The sequence below is a fragment of the Oncorhynchus tshawytscha genome, linkage group LG11 (genome assembly GCF_018296145.1).
Source record: "Oncorhynchus tshawytscha isolate Ot180627B linkage group LG11, Otsh_v2.0, whole genome shotgun sequence".
NCBI classification, from domain to species: domain Eukaryota; kingdom Metazoa; phylum Chordata; class Actinopteri; order Salmoniformes; family Salmonidae; genus Oncorhynchus; species Oncorhynchus tshawytscha.
In genome coordinates, this window is record NC_056439.1 from 6,718,851 (window position 1) to 6,742,196 (window position 23,346).

General features: G+C 42.0%; 3 protein-coding genes and 1 pseudogene across 8 annotated transcripts in view; all 4 read right to left on the reverse strand.

Annotated features, from left to right (window-relative positions):
- LOC121847777 overlaps positions 1 to 5,932 on the reverse strand; it is a 30,458-nt pseudogene extending 24,526 nt beyond the window's left edge.
- The window catches only part of LOC112262262 (zinc finger protein 554-like), a 141,488-nt gene that overhangs the window by 56,638 nt on the left and 61,504 nt on the right, over positions 1 to 23,346 (reverse strand). The window lies entirely within an intron of this gene.
- LOC121847793 (zinc finger protein 250-like) lies at positions 1,753 to 5,472 on the reverse strand. Its single transcript, XM_042330553.1, has 2 exons — positions 4,917 to 5,472; positions 1,753 to 3,205 (listed from the first exon to the last, which is right to left on the reverse strand). Exons 1-2 carry the CDS (start codon positions 5,148 to 5,150, stop codon positions 1,952 to 1,954), a joined length of 1,488 nt encoding a protein of 495 aa, XP_042186487.1. The 5' UTR covers positions 5,151 to 5,472; the 3' UTR covers positions 1,753 to 1,951.
- Positions 16,159 to 23,346, reverse strand: part of LOC112261343 (transcriptional regulator prz1-like) — a 28,706-nt gene continuing 21,518 nt past the window's right edge. Inside the window, exons 7-8 of one of the 2 annotated variants that reach the window (XM_042330448.1) lie at positions 18,032 to 18,143; positions 16,159 to 17,755 (exon numbers count right to left, since the gene is read on the reverse strand). In XM_042330448.1, the coding sequence (XP_042186382.1) occupies positions 16,755 to 17,755; positions 18,032 to 18,143 (1,113 nt within the window). In that variant the 3' untranslated portion in view covers positions 16,159 to 16,754. The remainder of the gene's footprint in view (positions 17,756 to 18,031; positions 18,144 to 23,346) is intronic. The other variant, XM_042330449.1, reaches the window with a different exon arrangement.

A 23,346-nucleotide genomic window follows, 5' to 3' on the forward strand; every position in this document is an offset into this window, starting at 1 on the left:
GTTGACGCATCCTCAGTTTTCTCCTATCACAGCCATGAAACTCTACAACTGTTTTAAAGTCACCATTGGCCTCATGGTGAAATCCCTGAGTGGTTTCCTTCTTGTATCTTTGTAGTGACTGGGTGTATTGTATACACCTAAAGTGTAATTAATAACTTCACCATGCTGAAAGGGATATTCAATGTCTGCTTTTTATATTTAACCCAGCTACCAATAGGTGCCCTTCTTTCAGAGGCATTGGAAAACATCCCTGGTCTTTGTGGTTTAACCTGTGTTTGAAATTCACTGCTCGACTGAGGGACATGACAGATGTGTTCGGTACAAAGTTGAGGTAGTAATTCAAAAATCATGTTAAACACTATTATTGCATTAAGTCCATGCAACTTATATGACTTGTTAAGCAAATGTTAACTCCTGAACTTATTTTGGCTTGGCATAACAAAGGGGTTGAAAACTAACTTACTCAAGACATTTCATCTTTTCATTTTGAAAAACCATAATTCCACTTTGACATCATGGGGTATTGTGTGTAAGCTAGTGACAATACATCTCTATTTAATCCATTTTAAATTCAGGCTGTAACACAACAAAATGTGGAAAAATTCAAGGGGTGTGAATACTTTTTGAAGGCACTGTAAATATGATGTTGTGGGTCAAAATAAGTCAGCTATGATAAGTCAAGTCATCAGACAAACCTGACTAAAATATTTTGATGTGTACTGTAGGTGTTTGTTAGTGTAGGTATATTTAGTAAGTATATAATGGTTATAAAGCATTGTTGGGTGTAAGTCTTAGAATGTTTAATAAACACAAAATGGGATTTTTCAAACAAAGTTAGTTTAAATACACCATATGAAAACCACACAAACATGTCTGAACTAAAATTCTGCATGTACTTGATAAATTGCCTTAATTTTCTTATTAAAAAATGTTGAAACTAGTTGAATGGAAGTAATGAAACAGGCATTCGTGAACATTGTAGAGCTTACAGTACAAACACAATATTCAACAAACTTTAGGCTTTACAGTCCCTTTGGAAAGTCTTCAGACCCCTTGACTTTTTTCAAAAAAAATTATGTTACAGCCTTATTCAAAAATTCAATCTACACTCAATACCCCACAATATGAAAGCAAAAACAGGTTTAGAAATGTTTGCTAATTTATTACAAAAACAAAACTGAAATATCACATTTACATAAGTGTTCAGACCCTTTACTCAGTACTTTTTTGATGCACCTTTAGCAGCAATTACAGCCTTGAGTCTTCCTGGGTATGACACTACAAGCATGGCACACATGTATTTGGGAAGTTTCTCCCATTCTTTTCTGCAGATCCTCTCAAGCTCTGTCAGGTTGGATGGGGAGCATTGATGCACAGCTATTTTCAGGTCTCTCCAGAAATGCTTGACCGGGTTCAAGTCCGGGCTCTGGCTGGGCCACTCAAGGACATTTTGAGACTTGTCCCGAATCCACTCCTGCATTGTCTTGGCTGTGTGCATAGGGTCGTTGACCTGTTGGAAGGTGCACCTTCGCCCCAGTTTGAGGTCCCGAGCGCTCTGGAGCAGGTTTTCATCAAGGATCTGTTTGTACTTTGCTCCGTTCATTTTTCCTGACTAGTCTCCCAAAAAAAAAAAAACTATTTTCGCATTATGGGTTGTTGTGTGTAGATTGCTGAGGATTTGTTTAATTTAATCCATTTTAGAATAAAGCCGTAATGTAAACATTTTTGGAAAAAGTCAAGGCGTCTCAATACTTCCCGAAGGCACTGTATATATTATATATCACACACTGTCTCGATGCAATATTCTACTCAGGAATATTCAACACTGAAATCTGTAACTCTTGTTATACCAAATGCACCTCTGTTTCTTTTCTGCTGACAACAATAAATGAATCTTTGTCTTTAATGTAAGGTTTGATCTAAACTTTGAGCATAATGGTTACTTTCTATGTTATAGAATGGAATGTTTTTTCTGCTGGTGTATTCTGAGGTAGCTCCTCTCTGAGAAACTTTTCCCGCAGTGCGTACAGGCAAACGACCTCGCTCCCGTGTGGACCTTCAGGTGCATCTTCAAATGGTGCTGGTGGGAGAACCTCTTCTCACACTGAGGGCAACTGTAGGGTTTCTCCCCTGTGTGGACCCTCTGGTGCCTTTTCAGGCTGGAGGAGTGGGAGAAACTAGCCCGGCACAGGTGGCAGCCGAATGGTTTCTCCCCCGTGTGGACCCTCTGATGCCTTTTTAGGTCACCAGTCTGGGCAAAACGCATCTGACACTGGGTACAGCTGAAGGGTTTCTCCCCTGTGTGGACCCTCTGGTGGATCTCCACCTTCTGGAGGCAGCTGAAGCCTTTGTTACAGAACATGCAGAGGAACCGTTTATCTTTACTATTGCCTGATGTTGCTTCCCCTCCCTGAGCCTGGGCTCTAGCCCTGTCATTTGAGCCGTGTGGGTCGGAAGGTCCCATCGACATGGACACTGGGTCGCCATCCCTGAATGTGTGTAAAGTGCAGTGGTTTGTGACATTTGGATTTGTCTCTAAGCTTTCCCTGTAATCTAAGAAATCTCTGCCCTGTGAGTGTCCGTCTCCAAGGTGACGATCTCCATTCCGTGTGGGAGGAGTGTCGCCCTCCACTTTCACTTCATCTACGACCAGACCCTCCCCTTTCTTATCTAGGCACCCTTCATAGTATACACTACTACTGTACCGGTTCCAGTCCCCTCTAGACATATCAGTCTGTGTCTCTAAACCCAAGGGCATGTTGCCAGGGTCCAGCTCTGTAGAGTAAGAACAAGACGGATCATCACTGCCTGTGTCTAACGGGTCACGATCACCATCTCCACAGGAATGATCCGTCATCTGGCTCTGACGAAATAATGGTAAGTACTCTGAGCCAGGAACAGCAGGACAGCCCAGTGGCCCCAGCCTCAGTCTCTCTGGGTCTGACCTGTGGTCAGATCCTGTGTGTAAAAGCCTTTTGGTTACAGTTAAAGTCTCTTTGTCTGTCTCGGACTTGAGGACGGCGTTCGGCATTCCACTGACTGCCGTGATGCTGCGTCTGGTCCTGGGCTGGGGCATAGCGGTGGTGGAGTGGTCCCCCGTGTCTACAGTCTGGATTTCTCTGCTGTGTTGTGGGTCGTCTCCTTCAGTCCTCTCCTGCTTGACCAGACACGATCCTCCAGTACCTGCAGCCTCTCCATCTGCAGACTGACAAGAAGAGAGGAGGTTATTACCGGTACATGAGTTGAATTGGATAACAATGTCGTAGGTGTTGAGATAATAGTCATAATACCAACCCAGAGATGGCGCTAGTGGGGCACATATCTAGGATAGATAAACAGGTGCATTATGAGTGTCTGATTAGGATGTCGTGACCTGCAACGTGTAACACCCGAGTAAAGGATTATGATCGGAACTTATTTAAACACTCTGATGTGAGTTACTCACATATACAGTTGAAGTCGGAAGTTTACATACACCTTAGCCAACTACATTTAAACTCAGTTTTTCACAAATTCTGGCATTTAATCCTAGTAAAAATTACCTGTCTTAGGTCAGTTAGGATCACCACTTTATTTTAAGAATGTGAAATGTCAGATTAAAAGTAGAGAATGATTTCAGCTTTTATTTATTTCATCACATTCCCAGTGGGTCAGAAGTTTACATACACTCAATTAGTATTTGGTAGCATTGCCTTTAAATTGTTTAACTTGGGTCAAACGTTTCGACTAGCCTTCCACAAGCTTCCCACAATAAGTTGGGTGAATTTTGGCACATTCCTCCTGACAGAGCTGGTATAACTGAGTCAGGTTTGTAGGCCTTCTTGCTCGCACACGCTTTTTCAGTTCTGCCCACAAATTTTCTATAGGATTGAGGTCAGGGCTTTGTGATGGCCACTCCAATACCTTTACTTTGTTGTCCTTAAGCCATTTTGCCACAACTTTGGAAGTCTGCTTGGGGTCATTGTCCATTTGGAAGACACCCCTCCCCCCTTTTCCTCAAAATATAATGACGGTCATTATGGCCAAACAGTTCTATTTTTGTTTCATCAGACCAGAGGACATTTCTCCAAAAAGTATGATCTTTGTCCCTATGTACAGTTGCAAACCGTAGTCTGGCTTTTCTTATGGTGGTTTTGGAGTAGTGGCTTCTTCTTTGCTGAGCGGCCTTCAAGTTATGTCGATATAGGACTCATTTTACTGTGGATATAGATACTTTTGTACCCGTTTCCTCCAGCATCTTCACAAGGTCCTTTGCTGTTGTTCTGGGATTGATTTGCACTTTTCGTACCAAAGTACATTCATCTCTAGGGGACAGAATGAGTCTCCTTCCAGAGCGGTATGACGGCTGCGTGGTCCCATGGTGTTTATACTTGCACAGATGAACGTGGTACCTTCAAGCGTTTGTAAATTGCTCCCAAGGATGAACCAGACTTGTGCAGGTCTACATGGGAAGAATGTGAATACCCTCTGGATGGTGTGGGCAGGACACATAATGAGGAGATGGGGAAGACCCCACCAGGGCAGTTCTCTGCCGACCGTGCCTCCACAATTTCAAGAGGACGTGGAAGAGGAAGGAGAGGCCCTGAGGCTCCCAGAGGTGCTCAACCTTCCAGAATTGCCCAATATGCTACCACTGCGCCAAACTAGGGCAAGAAAGGGAAAAAGTGTTGATAATGTAAATAGGTATATTCACTGTGGTATTAAAATGGTATGAAGTGCTCAAGCTAATTCCATATGAAAAGGAAGGTGTTGAGATAATGGGCATAATACCAACCCAGAGAAGGCGTTAGCGGGACACCTAGCAAGGATAGATCAATCTATCAAATTTGATTGGTCACATACACATTCTGAAATAGACAGGCCACATTTGAGTTACAAAGTAATTGTAATTTTCAATGCAACACTGTTACACTAACCTCTATCATGATAACATGCTGGGTTGAGGTTCCACTCCCCTCATCAAGAGTGATTTGTTGGTCATCTCTCCATGTATTGTGCCCCGCTGGCTTCACAAAGTTCCTGTGGCCTCCAGTGAGATGTCCTTCACCCGAGAAAGTGATTGGAGGAAAAGAGGTGGTTCGGTTAGCTACTGTTAATGTATATTGTACACTATTGATGCTGTCTAGAATTGGCAAGGTAACACTTCTCATAACTACTTGATATACTATTAATTGATTGATGTAGGCCGATTATGTTCCATGCATCACATTGTTTTCAATTAGTAAACAATAAGAAATACAGTAAATAAAGGATCTGGTTACAATATGATATTGTGTCTTTGCGCAAGGTAGTTAAGTAATCAGGAGAATTATTGCATTCTATCCAAAAACTGACCAAGACCAAATTCTGGGTTACACATCTGAACACGTGCAGAGGGAAAAGGGGCAACAGGCACTGAGCTATATATGAACGGCGACCTGCTCCGCAGCCTCCTACAAAATGTACCCCTTGCCATTCCTCTGTATCGGTCAAGGATCTTGACACTACTGGGACGACTGGCGAGGACGCGCTCTCGCATTGTTCTCTCTGCGCGCTCCCGTGACACCTTCATTTCCAGTAGTTTCCTCCGCAATCCCCTGTTTTCTTTCTGGCTTTGAGTTATTTCCAAACGAAACACTGCATAGTCGTCGTCTACGAGTTTACAGATCTCTGCCACGGCTGTATTTGCTAGCACCTCCATGATGGAGGCTATTTGAGTGTGAAAAACCATACAGTTAGCCATTGTTAGCAGCTAGCGATACCAAGATAACGTCTAACAACCAAGTCCTGTCTCTAACGCGAATTAAATAATAGATGGGGAATGTGATGCTGCGCAGTTAAATTAACCATATTTTGAGTTCCATGGTATTTATAAATGTCCAAATAACAATGAAAAACCGCTCATGTGTAAATTGTTCTTGGTCATAGTTTACTTCCGTACATACTGTAGAGAAAGGATGTTATTAGTTGGTGTCTTCTTCGTGTGGCTTTCCAGCAGACTAGACGCTGTGTTACTTATTGCTGCCTTTCGCAGCTCGGAGGGTGGATTGCACCTTTTTGGTTAAAAAAATAATAATAATGGGAAAATCATCAAGGTCACTGTTGCTTCTACATTTATAAAGTTTTATCATAAATTACTGGTCCCCTCCCCATGTCAAACACTTGGATTCATTATTAAGGGGTAAGGTGACATCACCTTAACTGTCATTTTCATACAACATGATATTCTCTTATCTAATTTAAATAAGGACTGTGTAACCAACACCAGAAAAAGCGTGTTTGCAGAGGAGCGTGGTTTATATTGCTATATAGCTACTCCACTGGTGCCAAAATTGGACAGTGAGGTGTCAGCAAATATAATTGAAAGTTTACCCTATTCATCTATTGGCTGTGCCTGGGGGTAGCTAGTTACGGTCTAGCTAGTTCTTCAGCCTGCATGGAACATAAGGGTTGTTCAAAACTCAAACGCAGTTGTCAGGTCAACACACCCGTCAGTGCTGCTGTGAACTGCATCACGAGAGACATGCCAAACGGGAGATGTTTTACAAAAAAACTGAGATGATTTTACAGCAACACTTCTCCCTGCATCTAAGTTGCTTGATATAGGTGTTTCAAAGGGCTGTCAGTCAAGGCAAGCTCATTAATATAAGCTCCCCACACACCCAACCTGTCTTTTCTAACTTCCTGGTAGTTAGTTAAAAAATACGTTTCAGAATGACTGTTCAGGACCTCTAAATTGCACCACCATCTAACCCTACACCGACCCACTCTCCCCAAAAACCCACCACCCCATCAAACTACTTTGGCCCTAAGAGATCCTACATCTGGCCGTCAGCCTTGGAGGATGGAACCCCTTCTCTCAAAACTCCCTGTACATTATCTGCACTAAAATCTCTCACACCCAAATATTTCTCTGCTGCTGCAACTACCACATCTATCCTCTGTGATTTCTACAAGCAGGAAATCCAACCTGACAAAATCTCATACTCTCTGGAGCTCTCCCTTTAGGCCTACTCACTAGGGGGCTCCCAGTCAAATCACTCACCTCTACTCTCTTCCCTGCCTCAGCATAGGAAACTTTCCTCCCAACTCGAACTCTGGCAATCTCAACCTGTCTCTGAGGGTGCTTCGGATCCCCAGCTGCATGAGCGCCCCCACAGTTGACATACAATGCTTTCTCTATCCCAACTGTACACTCCTTATGACTATTCCCTCCTACACATTTCTCACATTGTGTGATATCCCTTCTACACACTGATGCAACATGTTTGAATCCTTGGCACCTAAAGCACCGTAGCGGGCTCAGAACATAGGCCCTCATAGAATAGCAAATATAACCTAACCTGACCTTATCAGGTAGAAACTCTGTCAAAGCTCAACAAGATAGACGATATTCTCAGTCTCACCATTGCCACTGGGTTTACAGTACGTCTCACCAAATAGCGGGCGTCACAAACTCTACAAATATATATTTTCCTTTGATCCACCTCTACACGCAACACTACCCCACTGATCACCCCTTTGAGCGGCTCCCTGTTCCAGAGAGCAAAGCATGACAGAGGTTGAGCCCTGAGCAGCGAAGCATCCGCTTCCTCTGGGTGGAGGATGCACACAAAAAATCCCACCAGTCCAAAATCTATTCCGGTAGGCTTCACAAGGCAAATATTGTAAGTCTACCACTTAATTCTGGTCTACCTCACCACTGCTAATGTTTTCTTGGGGGAAGGGGGTGTTATACAAAAGAGGGACAGTATATTATTTATGAATAGAACAGACCAATTCAGAGGGGGAAAATAGTTACACTTCAATTACAATATTTTGTGTATGCCAGCACACTAAAAAATAAGTCTGTTTCATGTGAGAAAGATGCTCAACTGAGGGACTTAGTAATCCAAAAAACCCTCTAACCCTAAGACACTAAACATGATAACTATAATATGTCAGCTAAAGAATGGTTCCCAGATATCTCCTGTTTACATCTTAAGCCACACTGCTATGATTTCTCCCCGTTGTGAACACTCCTATGTCTGATAAGGTTACTTGGGAAGGAGAAGCTCTTGTAACACAGTTTGCACTTGAAGGGCCTCTCCTTGGTGTGAACGGTCTAGTGCCTCTTCACATAAGTCACCTCAGTGAAGCGCTTCCCACACGTGGGGCAGGCATATGGCTTGTCAGCATCCGTCCTAATGCCCGGCTTCCCACGTTGTGATCCAATGACGTCAGAGGATGTAGAAGCAGGAGCCACCACCCTCAGGTGGTTAGTCTTTGAGCTCCCTCCTTGACCTCTAGTCATTGTTTGGGTGTTGTTAGGACTGTGTGATGTGTTATAGGCTAGGTACCTCTTGTGGTGAATGTCCATCCTGACCCTGTCTGTATTGGACCCAGGTCCAGGCTTTCTATGAACCCAGTCACCAGATGAGATCCTGAAGGAGATAGACTACCGCCAGGAGGGTCTCCTACCACTCTCTGTGAAGGCTGAAGCCCAGGGTGACCTGCTCTGTTCATCATGGATACTGTGGTGTTTGTATCATAGGAACAGGAAGGTCTATCTCTATCAGACCCAGGCCCTGCTTCATCCCTGCACTAAGACTGTGAAGAGAAGGGTCTGGGCTGCAGACTGGATCCTTGACTGGAGCCTTGATCAGGGAGGTGTTTCTTACAGAATAAATATGAAAAGCATATTCATAAACATGGTAGCAATTAAAATGGGAACAGTTAGGTGCTGATAGGACCATTATCAGACCAAAGTTGAGGACACAACATTTCACGTGATACAAGACTGAATCCCAAAATCACTATTTTACATTTACTGCACTTTTCACCGCATTTGTTGATAATGAAATCTGAAAATACTCTGGATACATTCATTAATATGATAAGAATATTCCTGGAAAATGTGGGGTAAGTGCAACATAAGACCAAACAATGACAAGGGTTTAAGTGAGGACTAACTGGTGACACCTCTCCAAAGTGTGCACAGTTCCTAAGTAATTTCATGACACAAAGTCTTCAACTATCAGGTGCTTTTTTGAGCTCCTAGCTGTGCCATTGAGGAACTAGAGCAAACAGACTTGTAGTTGTTTTGTTTGGAACACAGCCCTGCATCCCCGACATCACACAATTACTGTTGTTTACACTATCCAAAAACAGCCCATTAAAAATTTCAGTCTGGGTCAGGTAAGCATCATTTGAAAGCTTGTTCTATTGCCAACATGAGGTACAATCTTAGTGTTAAGGTTTCACAGGGCAATTCAGAGAAACGGGTTGTAATTGTATAGATATAGAAAGGAGTTGGGTGCATTCAGGTGTGTGTTTCGTGACAAATTTTCTTCACAATAGACAGACTCATTCTGTTCAGAACAACCCAGGGTATGATGCCATGTCATCTAGTAAATGTACATCAAACATAGTGATCATAAATGTTCACAGTGTTTATGACATGAATTTGATGACATGGAAATGTGAAGAGCACGTCTGGATTCACAGGTTTTTGACTTGCAAGTTTGACATCAAAGCAGTATTTATTATAATCCTCAACGTCTCATCTTTCAGAATACATTGAGACCTCTTAATTTACAGCATTTCCCTCAGAAAACAAAACATCTGCAAAAGTTGCCCAATTAGAGGGAGGGATGGGGGCAACTTCTTGTAGCGTGTGGTGCTCAAGTTCAGAATAGCTGTCATTCAAAACCCATCCAGCGCTGTGAAGCACAGAGCCTGAGCTCTTGACATCATTTACAGCATTTTACTGTACAGACAATGCTTATCATTTTTTTGGGTTTACCCCCCTTTTTCTCCCCATTTTCGTGATATCCAATTACGATCTTGTATCATCGCTCCAACTCCACAACGGGCTCTGGAGGGGTGAAGGTCAAGTCAAGCGTCCTCCGAAACATGACCCACCAAACTGTGCTTCTTAACACCCGCCCGCTTAACCCAGAAGTCACTTGCACCAATGTGTCGGAGGAAACACTGCTCAACTGACAACCGAGGTCAGCCTGCAGGTGCCCGGCCTGCCACAAGGAGTCGCTAGAGCCAAGTAAAGCCCACCGGCCATCACACCAACCATCACCATATCATCTACTCTGCCTTTTCATACTCATTCTTTCCTCAGTTCACCTCATCTAGTTTCCTACTGCATCCAAATACAACAGAATTAACTACAAACAAACTAACTAGTAATACATTACATGTTTAGTTTATAGGATCCCGATTAGCTACTGCACATGCATCAGCTACTCTGCCTGGGGTCCACATAAAACATACAAATACATGACAAAGTACAGAACTGTAATAGACAAGAACTAGTTATTACATTCAACAAAAACAAAAAATGAAAACGTAAGAATTAAGTGCCTTCTGAAAGTATTCAGACCCCTTGACCTTTCCCACATTGTTACATTACAGCCTTATTCTGAAATTGATTCAATTGTTTTTTCCGCTCATCAATCTACACACAATACCCCATAATGACAAAGCAAAAATAGGTTTTTAGAATATTCAGACCCTTTACTCAGTACTTTGTTGAAGCACCTTTGGCAGCGATTACAGTATTGAGTCTTCTTGCGTATGACGCTACAAGCTTGGCACACCTGTATTTGGGGAGTTTCTCCAATTATTCTCTGGTGGAGATCCTCTCAAGCTCTGTCAGGTTGGATGTGGAGCGTTGCTGCACAGCTATTTTCAGGTCTCTCCAGAGATGTTAGATCAGGTTCAAGTCCAGGCTCTGGCTGGGCCACTCAAGGACATTCAGAGACTTGTCCCAAACGTTGACTTGGCTGTGTGCTTAGAGTCATTGTCCTGTTGGAAGGTGAACCTTTGCCCCAGTTTGAGTCCTGAGTGCTCTGGAGCAGGTTTTCATCAAGGATCTCTGTACTTTTCTCCGTTTATCTTTGTCTCGATCCTGACTAGTCTCCCAGTCTCTTGCCGCTGAAAAATATCTCCACAGCATGATGCTGCCACCATAATGCTTCCCCGTAGGGATGGTGCCAGGTTTCCTCCAAGCGGGCTGTCATGTGCTTTTTACTGAGGAGTGGCTTCTGTCTGGCCACTCTACCATAAAGGTCTGATTGGTGGAGCGCTGCAGAGATGGTTGTCCTTCTGGAAGGTTCTCCCATCAATACAAAGGAACTCTAGAGCTCTATCAGAATGACCATTGGGTTCTTGGTCACATCCCTGACCAAGGCCTTTTTCCCCCGATTGCTCTAGGAAGAGTCATGGTGGTTCTAAACTTCTTTCATTTAAGAATGCTGGAGGCCACTGTGTCCTTGGGGATCTTCAATGCTAAAGAAATATTTTGGTACCCTTCCTGTCTCGGAGCTCTACGGACAATTCCTCCAACCTCATGTCTTGCATTTTCAAATCAGGTCCAATCAATTGAATTTACCAAAGGTGGCCTTCAATCAAGTTGTAGAAACATCTCAAGGATGATCAATGGAAACAGGATGCACCTGAGCTCAATTTCGAGGCTCATAGCAGAGGGTCTGCATCCTTTCCTTTTTTTTAATACATTTGCAAAAATGTATGAAGGGGTATTGCGTGTAGATTGATGAGGATCATTAAAAAATATATAATTTTAGACTAAGGCTGTAATGTAACAAAATGTGGAAAAAGTCAAGGGGTCCGAATACTTTCTTGATGGCGCTGTATATATAGGAAAGACACCAAGAGACAACAAAAATACAATTCAAATGTTCATATTCTTATATACAGTACAGTTAAATTAGATTTTTAGAAAGAGGGAGGCGCTGTGATTTTTTTAAAGCATTCCACAATGACATGGCTCTATACATAACTGAGCAACGGATTAAATCTGTTTTTGGTTTGGGTACTGTGAAGAAACCCATAGTGGTGTGTCTGGTGGGGTATGTATGTCTGTTTGAAGTGTATGCAAATAGATTATACAAGTGTTTAGGCATTTCCAACACACAAATGTTTATTAAAATGACTAGAAGAGAAGTAGTCAATTTCTTCTCAACCCTCAACCATGACAGACTATCATGCATGCTGTTGATGATAGTTCTTTGTGTGAAGTTAAGGGCAAGGCATGCTGCTTTGTTTTGAGCCAGCTGCAGCTTTGCTAGGTCTTTCTTTACTGCACTTGACCATATTACCGGACAGTAATCAAGATGGGACAAGATCCAAGCCGGAACAAATAGTACAGTTGATCTTTGTGCCAATAACGCAGAACATGTTTTTATAACATACATACTTCTCTCCATCTTCACAACAACTTTGTCAATATATATAGACTACCTTTCAAAAGTTTGGGGTCACTTAGTTTTTAAATAATAGCACATTTTTTGTCCATTTAAAATAACATCAAATTGATCAGAATTACAGTGTAGATAAATGTTGTAAATGACTATTGTAGCTGGAAACGGCAGATTTTTTATGGAATATCTACATAGGCGTACAGAGGCCCATTATCAGCAACCATCACTCCTGTATTCCAATGGCACGTTGTGTTAGCTAATCCAAGTTGATAATTTTAAAAGGCTAATTGATCATTAGAAAACCCCTTTGCAATTATGTTAGCACAGCTGACAACTGTTGTTCTGATTAAAGAGGCAATAAAACTGGCCTTCTTTAGACTAGTTGAGCACCTGGAGCATCAGCATTTGTGGATTTGATTACAGGCTTCTGAAACTCGTCAGTCTATTCTTGTTCTGAGAAATGAAGGCTATTCCATGTGAGAAATTCCCAAGAAACTGAAGATCTCGTACAACGCTGTTTACTACTCCCTTCACAGAACAGCGCAAACTGGCTCTAACCACAATAGAAAGAGGAGTGGGAGGCCCCGGTGGACAACTGAGCAAGAAGACAAGTACATTAGAGTGTCTAATTTGAGAAAAAGACGCCTCACAAGTCCTCAACTGGCAGCTTTATTAAATAGTACCCGCAAAACACCAATCTCAACATCAACAGTGAAGTGGCGACTCTGGGATACTGGCCTTCAAAAAATTCACTTTTCTTTCAAAAACAAGGACATTTCTAAGTGATCCCAAACTTTTGAATAGTAGTGTATATACACTGCTGAAAAACATAAAGGGAACACTAAAATAACACATCCTAGATCTGAATGAATGAAATATTCTTATTAAATACTGTTTTCTTTACATAGTTGAATGTGCTGACAACAAAATCACACAAAAATGATCAATGGCAATCAAATTTATCAACCCATTGAGGTCTGGATTTGGAATCACACTCAAAATTAAAGTGGAAAACCACACTACAGGCTGATCCAACTTTGATGTAATTAATGTCCTTAAAACAAGTCAAAATGAGGCTCAGTAGTGTGTGTGGCCTCCACGTGCCTGTATGACCTCCCTACAACGCCTGGGCATGATTCTGATGAGGTGGCAGATGGTCTCCTGAGGGATCTCCTCCCAGACCTGGACTAAAGCATCCACCAACTCCTGGACAGTCTGTGGTGCAATGTGGCGTTGGTGGACGGAGCGAGACATGATGTCCCAGATGTGCTCAATTGGATTCAGGTCTGTGGAATGGGCGGGCCATTCCATAGCATCAATGCCTTCCTCTTGCAGGAACTGCTGACACATTCCAGCCACATGAGGTCTAGCATAGTCTTGCATTAGGAGGAACCCAGGGCCAACCGCACCAGCATATGGTCTCACAAGGGGTCTGAGGATCTCATCTCGGTACCTAATGGCAGTCAGGCTACCTCTGGCGAGCACATGGAGGGCTGTGCGGCCCCCCAAAGAAATGCCACCCCACACCATGACTGACCCACCGCCAAACCGGTCATGCTGGAGGATGTTGCAGGCTGCAGAACGTTCTCCATGGCGTCTCCAGACTCTGTCACGTCTGTCACATGTGCTCAGTGTGAACCTGCTTTCATTTGTGAAGAGCACAGGGTGCCAGTGGAGAATTTGCTGCTGGGTTGTTGCCCTGCACTACCTGAGCCACTTGTGTGGGTTGTAGACTCCGTCTCATGCTACCACTAGAGTGAAAGCACCGCCAGCATTCAAAAGTGACCAAAACATCAGCCAGGAAGCATAGGAACTGAGAAGTGGTCTGTGGTCACCACCTGCAGAACCACTCCTTTATTGGGGGTGTCTTGCTAATTGCCTATAATTTCCACCTGTTGTCTATTCCATTTGCACAACAGCATGTGAAATGTATTGTCAATCAGTGTTGCTTCCTAAGTGAACAGTTTAATTTCACAGAAGTGTGATTGACTTGGAGTTACATTGTGTTGTTTAAGTGTTCCCTTTATTTTTTTGAGCAGTGTATATTTTTTAACCCTTATTTAACTAGGCAAGTCAGTTAAGAACAAATTCTTATTTACAATGACGGCCTACACCAGCCAAACCCGGACAACGCTAAGCCAATTGTGCACCGCCCTATGGGACTCTCAATCATGACCGGTTGTGATACAGCCTGGATTCAAACCAGGTTGTCTGTAGTGACGCCTCAAGCACTGAGATGCAGCACCTTACACCGCTGCGCCACTCGGGAGGCCAAACATGACTTGACCATGATAACTGACCATCCAATGTTACTCCTAGGAGTTCAGTTTCTTCAACTCGTCCAATGGTCACACCCTTTATGCACAACTTCAGTTGTGGTTTAGGTCTAAGAGAATGCTTTGAATCAAATACAATGCTTTTGGTTGTAGACATATGTGACCATATGTGACATATTATGACCAGTTTATTTTTAATTACCCATTCTGACACTTACTAACGACTTGGCTGTACTGGCTGTAGGTGCCGATGTGTAGAGTGTGCAATCATCAGCATACATTGTCATTTTAGACAAGTGGCAAATAATTTGTAAAAATTGAGTAACGGCCCAAGGCAACTGCCCTGAGGGATACCGCACTGTACATATCTGATGTTAGAGAAGCTACCACTGAAGAATACTCTCTTGAGTTCTATTGGATAAGTAACTCTGATGTAGTAACTGTGATGGCAGGTGATGTAAAGCCATAACAAGTGAGTTTTTTCAATAACAAATCATGATCAATAACATAAAATGCAACATTGAAATCTAATAAATCTAATACAGCTCCAAATATCATCTTATTATCCATTTATTTTAGCCAAACATCAGTCATCTGAGTCACTGCAGTACAAGTTGAGTGCCTTTCCCTATATGCATGCTGAAGGTCAGTAGTTAACTTGTTCTTTAAAGAATATACTGACAAAAAATATAAACGCAATTGTAAATTGTTGGTCCCATTTCTCATGAGCTGGAATAAAAGATCCCAGAAATGTTACATAGGCACAAAAAGTTTATTTCTCTCAAATTTTGTGCAAAAATTTGTTTACATCCCTGTTAGTGAGCATTTCTCCTTTGCCATGGCATATCAAGAACCTTGTGCATGGGACAATAAAAGGCATCTCACACAACACAATGCCACCAATGTCTCAAGTTTTACAGGGAGCTTGCAATTGGCATGCTGACTGCAGGAATGTCCACCAGAGCTTTTGCCAGAGAATTGGCTGTTCGTTTCTCTACCAAAAACCTGCCTACGTTGTTTTTAAAGAGTTTGGCAGTACGTCCAATTACCCTCACAACCCACAGACCACGTGTAAACACACGAGCCCAGGACCTCCACATCCGGCTGCTTCACCTGCGGGATTGTCTGAGACCAGCCACCTGGACAGCTGATTAAACTGTGGGTTTGCACAACTGAAGAATTTCTGCACAAAACGTCTCAGGGAAGCTCATCTGCATGCTCGTCATCCTCACCAGGGTCTTGACCTGACTGCAGTTCGGTCTCTTAACCGACTTCAGTGGGCAAATGCTCACCTTCGATTGGCCACTGGCACCCAGGAGAAGTGTGCTCTTCATGGATAAATTCTGGTTTCAACTGTACCGGGCAGATGGTGTGGGCGAGCGGTTAGCTGATGTCAACGTTGTGAACAGTCTCCAATTAGGGTGTAATCAGCCAACAATGTCTCTGGATTTTCCCTCAGCAGTTTTAGTATGTGATGCGGTTTATAATGATCAGAGTTTTTTTCTGCTATAGTAGATCAAATGGAATATGCCAAGCTCCTGCTACTGTTGCCATTGTTATTTTTAGAATTTGAGTATTGATGCATGTCAGTGGAGGCTGGCGGGAGGAGGTATAGGAGGACTGACTCATTGTAATGGCTGGAATGGAATAAAAGGAACGGAGTCTAACATGATTTCCATATGTTTGATACCGTTCCATATATTCCATTCAGGCCATTACAATGAGCCTGTCCTTCTATAGCTCCTCCCACCAGCCTCCACTGACATGCATGTAACGGTTTTAAATAATGCACTATTTATAATGAAAATATGCTATTAGTTGTGTAATTAACCCTGTACACACCAATTACATTGTCCAAAACAATCCTACCTCTCCTTTGTGTGTGTTTTTGTTTGTTGGTTGACTTTCCAATGTCTTGTACTGTCTTTCCTTTAGAAATCCTCCAAATCAATTCCTTTTTTCTGTTGGTTTTATCCTCTATTTCTCCTCCTTCTTCTCTTGTCCTGATGCCCTAGTCCCTCAACCTTGCCCTTGTTGCCAGATGATCAAGATGACTTAGTAGACTATCTAGTCTTTAGAGCCAGGTTGATCATTCTCTCAAAAACAAACAATCTTCTCAAAGGAAAAACATCTACTAACATCTCCAGATGTGGAGAACACAGCACTGCAATTGAAACAACCAAACTGTTCACTAAATACAAAATAATTTAACAAAAAGAATAACATTTTACAAGAAGCTCTCCCTAACTGCTGCTGCTCAGTTAGATTATGATGTCACTATACTCTATACATGGGCCGTGTGCATTTTCTGCTGGTGTATCCTGAGGCAGCTCCTCTCTGAGAACCTCTTCCCGCACTGCGTACAGGCAAACGTACTCTCTCCTGTGTGGTTCTTCAGGTGCATCTTCAGCCGCTGCTGGCGGGAGAACCTCTTCTCACACTGGGTACAGCTGTATGGTTTCTCCCCTGTGTGGACCTTTTGGTGCCTCTTCAGGTTGAATGAGTGTGAAAAACTGGCCCGGCACAGGTGGCAGCTGAATGGTTTCTCCCCTGTGTGCATCCTCTGGTGCCTCTTCAGACTGGATGAGTGTGAAAAACTGGCCTGGCAAAGGTGGCAGCTGAATGGTTTCTCTCCTGTGTGTATCCTCTTGTGGATCTCCACCTGTTTGGGGAAACTGAAGGCTTTCCCACAAAATGAACACGGGTAGTGCTTCTCTTTGCCACCATATCTACTGATAGCAATACTACTACTGTCATTTGTCAATGGGCTTGTGTAGCCATTTAGTGTTGAGGCACTGGCATTGTCTGAGGTTTGGTTTAACATTAGGAGAGTGTGAGGAGGACGAAGGCCAGGGAGAGTCTGTGTTGTCGCAGGGTCCATATTCCAGTTGATAGACCCTATAGAAGGCAGGCTGAAGGCAGCACCTGTTAGGGGGTTAACCTGAGGCACCATCAGTCTCTCTGAATCACAACTATAGGAGCAGGACGGAGCATCACTAGCCGAGTCTGTATCTGTTCTCTCCAGCCGCATACGGACACCTCCCCGACCCTGCAGACCAAATCTACACCTCGCCCTGGTCTCAGCCAGTCTGTTGTCATAGAGACTAAGTTTGGATGTTGCTTTGCTTTCGGCTGTCTGTATCTGATTATGGTTAACAGTGTTGTTCCCTAGCCCAGAGATGAGGACACTGTCCCATCCAATGATCTCCGCTTGGCCATTGGCTGCACACGTCTGGGAATCCAAGATGGCCGCCCAGTCTCCTCTGTTATCCTCCAGCCAACCACCTGCAGGAAGAGGTTAGATTTTTTTTTTTTGTGTCAATAACCTCGTCAAGTTAATTTATTATGTCTGCATTTGTATGCAAACATAAGTTGTACTGATTTCATTTTATGAATGAAGAAGAACAAAACAATTGTCAGGTGCATTACTGTATGTAGACTATATGTATTGTTTTATGTCAGATAGTGAGACGATCCCTCCAGCACTGATGAGGGATGAGCCTTGCATAGAAGCGATGCTACCTGTTGGAAGACAATGTGCTATATGCAATTCTCCCTTACCTTGCTCCCCCATTTTTTGTCCACTCTGCAGATCAATGCTCTCTGGTCCGCCTTCCACTGTCTTTTCTTTTACTAGCAGCAGATCAGGCTTCCCATCCTCCATGTCTACTGACTGTAAGAGATACAGAGTGAGAGGATGTTGGATCAAGAAATCTGATATGAGCACCCTGCTATGGAGCATCTTCTGATTTGCTGATTTGATACTATGCAGAGATGTTAGTTTGCTTTGATTAGATAAGATGAGGTCTTATCTGCACTATCTGCTATAGATTCTATAGATTCTAAGAAATCTTTAGGCGCTGACAATCTGGATCCATATGTACTCAAGTGTGCGGCATCTATTATTGCTGGTGTAGTGACGCACATTTTTAATCAAACATTTGTCTTAGGAAAGATTCCTAAATCTTGGAAAACAGCTTTTGTTTTACCACTCCTCAAGGGAGGTGTTGATAGTGAATTGGATAATTATCGGCCCATCTCTAAGCTCTTCTGTTTGGCAAAAATTCTAGAGTCACTGGTGAATAGGCAACTACAATCTTTTTAAACTGTTAACAATACTCTTTCTAGTAATCAATCTGGCTTCAGACCTAACCACAGTACTATTACGGCCACTGTACGTGTTGTAAATGAAATTACTAATGCCCTAGATAATAGAAAGTACTGTGCCGCCTTGTTCATAGATTTATCTAAAGCTTTTGGCACTGTAGACCATGCGATACTTTTGGGTAAGCTGTCGTCAATAGGACTGGGCCTGGATGTCTGTCGTTGGTTTCATGACTATCTAAAGGATAGAAGTCAGGCTGTTAGAGTCGATGGCATCCAGTCAGAGCCATTGGAGTTGGTTAAAGGGGTCCCACAAGGTTCTAAACTTGATCAATTACTGTTCACTCTCTACATAAACCATATCGGTGATGAGATAAGAAAGTGTCAAATTCCTTTATATGCTGATGACACTGTCATGTACTCTATCACTTCAACGGCTGACCAAGCATTATCACTATTGGAGACAGATTTTAAGATATTACAAGGGTCTTTTATACAGCTGAAACTTGTTTTAAATGCAAAGAAAACACATTTTATGATTTTTAATAGGTTCAAAAAGTTGGCTGAAAATACACTTGCACTTACGAGCTTAGATGGTTCTCGAATTAATCAGGTCTCTGCATGTAAATACTTAGGGATATGGTTGGATGATAAACTGTCTTTTAAAATGCATATTGACAAACTTTGTAAACGGCTCAAAATCAAGCTAGACTTCCTCTATAGAAACAGGACATGTTTACAAATACAGATTCTACAAATAGAAGACAAATTGTGCAAGCTACTTTTATGTCTGTTATAGATTATGGGGATATTATTTACATGCATGCTACGGCATCAACACTTAAATCGCTGGATGCTACTTATCATTGCGCACTTAGGTTTATTACGGGTGCTAGCTACAGAACTCACCACTGTGTTTTACATCATAATGTGGGTTGGACTTCGCTGTCCGTGAGACGAGAACAACATGCTATCGTGTTTGTCTATAAAGCACTTCTGAATAAGCTACCTTCTTATTTATCATCACTCATCAATATTAAAATTAGAATTCCTAAAACCAGGTCTCAAGCATGGATTACACTTGAGGCCCATGCAATTTCCACAGAGTTGGGTATGGCTGCCTTTTCCTGTTACACTCCTTGCCTATGGAATAGCCTGCAGATTAAACTTAAAACTTGAGACTCTTGTCCCCCTGTTGCTCATTTTAAATATTTATTGGAGCATTTTTATTTTTGTATTGCTTGTAACTTGTTTCGGGGAATGCAAGTTCTTGTGCTGTTAGTAGAATAACCTGTGTAAATGAAATCTATTGCTGTATTTTTTTTTTTTTTTGTGATGGTTTTGTTTGTCTTGTGTAGTTTTTTAATCATTGTACCTAAACTGTATGTGTAAACATGTATATGCAGGGCCCACGTGTAAAATAGACCTTGGTCTCAGTCTGTGTTCCTTGTTGAAATAAAGGTATAATAATTACTTGACAGTCTTTAATGGTTTGATTATTCAAAGCCATGGTCCCCACACTTGATAACCCCTTACATTTGTTGAAATTGCCCTATATGGATAGGGCCAAATTGAAATGTTTCTAACAGAAGAACTGTACAAAGCATATGATTTACCATGGTAGCAATTGAAAGAAAACACTTTGGAGATTATAAGACCAAACGTAAGGACATAACAGTTCACCTGACACAAAATTGAATCCAAAAATGACACTGTTGATTTTATGTGCATTTTACATTTACTGTACTTTTCACAGCATTTGTCAATAACTAAATCTGAAAATACTCTGGATACATTCAGTAACATAATACAAATATTCATTGAAACGTTGGAGTAGATGCAAGATTAAAAAAAACTATTAAAAGGGTTTGAGTAAGAAGTCTAACTGGTGTCTCTCCAAGTGGCCACACACCTCTCCAAACTGCACAGTTCCTAAGTAGTTTCAATGCATTTTTATTACGCAAAGAAAAAGCCTTCAACTACACTACATGGCCAAAAGTATGTAGACACCCCTTCAAATTAGTGGATTTGGCTATTTCAACCACACCTGTTGCAGGTGTATAAAATCAAGCACGCAGCCATGCAATCTCCATACACAAACATTGGCAGTAGATTGGCATTACTGAAGAGCTCAGTGACGTTCAACATGGCACCATCGTAGTATGCCACCTTTTACAACAAGCAAGTTAGTCAAATTTCTGCCCTGCTAGAGCTTCCCTGGTCAACTGTAAGTGCTGTTTGTGTTATTTACTTATAAAAACAAATTTGAGGGGGTAGATCAGCTTTAATATTGCAGATCGATTCTAGCTTCCATAAATGTAATTGTCCGCATGATTTCCAATCGCCTATATATATTTGTTGAAATATATATATCCAGTTGGGAGAACAAGTATTTGATACACTGCCGATTTTGCAGCTTTTCCTACTTACAAAGCATGTAGAGGTCTGTAATTTTTTTATCATAGGTACACTTCAACTGTGAGAGACGGAATCTAAAACAAAAATCCAGAAAATTACATTGTATGATTTTTAAGTAATTACTAGGATTATCATTTGTTTTTGAACAGGACAATGACCCAACATACCTCCAGGCGGTGTAAGGGCTATTTGACCTCAACCGAATTGAGATGGTTAGGGATGAGTTGGACCGCAGAGTGAAGGAAAAGCAGCCAACAGGTGCTCAGCATATGTGGGAACTCCTTCAAGACTGTTGGAAAAGCATTCCAGGTGAAGCTTGTTGAGAGAATGCCAAGAGTGTGCAAAGCTGTCATCAAGGCAAAGCGTGGCTACTTTGAACAATCTAAAATCTAAAAGATTTTTCGGTTACTACATGATTCCATACAGTTGAAGTCGGAAGTTAACATACATTTAGGTTGGAGTCATTAAAACTTGTTTTTCAACCACTCCACAAATGTCTTGTTAACAAACTAAAGTTTTGGCACGTTGGTTAGGACATCTACTTTGTGCATGACAAGTAATTTTTCCAACAATTGTTTACAGACAGATTATTTCACTTATAATTCACTGTATCACAATTCCAGTGGGTCAGAAGTTTACATACTAAGTTGACTGTGCCTTTAAACAGCTGGGAAATGTATGTCATGGCTTTAAAAGCTTCTGATAGGCTAATTGACATCATTGGAGTCAATTGGAGGTGTACCTGTGGATGTATTTCAAGGTCTCCCTTCAAACTCAGTGCCTCTTTGCTTGACATCATGGGAAAATCAAAATAAATCAGCCAAGACCTCAGAAAAATAATTGTAGACCTCCACAAGTCTGGTTCATCATTGGGAGCAATTTCCAAACGCCTGAAGGTACCACGCTCATCTGTACAAACAATAGTACGCAAGTATAAACACCATGGGATCACACAGCCGTCATACCGCTCAGGAAGGCGTTTTGTCTCCTAGAGATGAACGTACTTTGGAGTCCTATATCGACATAACCTGAAAGGCCGCTCAGCAAGGAAGAAGCCACTGCTCCAAAACCGCCATAAAAAAGCCAGACTACGGTTTGCAACTGCACATGGGGACAAAGATCGTACTTTTTGGAGAAATGTTCTCTGGTCTGATGAATTAAAAATAGAACTGTTTGGCCATAATGACCATCGTTATGTTTGGAGGAAAAAGGGGAGGCTTGAAAGCCGAAGAACACCATTCCAAACGTGAAGCACGGGGGTGGCAGCATCATGTTGTGGGGGTGCTTTGCTGCAGGAGGGACTGGTGCACTTCACAAAATAGATGGCATCATGAGGAAGTAAAACAAACCTGTCAACAAACCTGACTCAGTTACGCCAGCTCTGTCAGGAGGAATGGGCCAAAATTCACCCAATTTATTGTGGGAAGCTTGTGGAAGGCTACCCCAAACGTTTGACCCAAGTGAAACAATTTAAAGGCAATGCTACCAAATACAAATTGAGTGTATGTAAACTTCTGACCCACTGGGAATGTGATGAAATAAATAAAAGCTGAAATTAATCATTCTCTCTACTATTATTCTGACATTTCACATTCTTAAAATAAAGTGATGATCGTAACTGACATAAGACAGGGAATTTTTACTAGGATTAAATGTCAGGAATTGTGAAAAACTGAGTTTATATGTATTTGTCTCGGTGTATGTAAACTTCCGACTTCAACGGTTTGTGTTAATTCATAGTTTTGATGTCATCACTCTTATTCTACAAATGTAGAAAGTAGTAAAAATAAAGAAAAACCCTTGAATGAGTAGGTGTGTCCAAACGTTTGACTGGTACTATCCATACAGTGCACTCAGAAAGTCATCAGACCCCCACACAATACACCGTAATGACAACAGGTTTCAGACATTTTGCTATGAGACTCAAAATTGACGTCAGGTGAATCTGCTCTTTTTTCAAATGTCTTTTTACTATTGTTTTATTTCTTTACTTACCACCCCCCCCACACACACACACCTTTTTTTTCACACCATTGGTTAGAGCCTGTAAGTAAGCATTTCACTGTAAGGTCTACACCTGTTGTATTCGGTGCACATGACAAATAAACTTTGATTTGATCCTATTTCCAATGATCATCCTTGAGATGTTGTGATAAATTCATTTGATTGGACATGATTTTGAAAGGCACACACACCTTTCTACATAAGGTCCCACATTTGGTAGTGTATGGCAGAGCAAAAACCAAGTCATGAGGTCGAAGGAATTGTCCTTAGAGCTCAGAGACTGGAATGTGTCGAGGCACAGACCCGGGGAAGGGTACCAATATTTTTTCTGCAGCTTTGAAGGTCCCCAA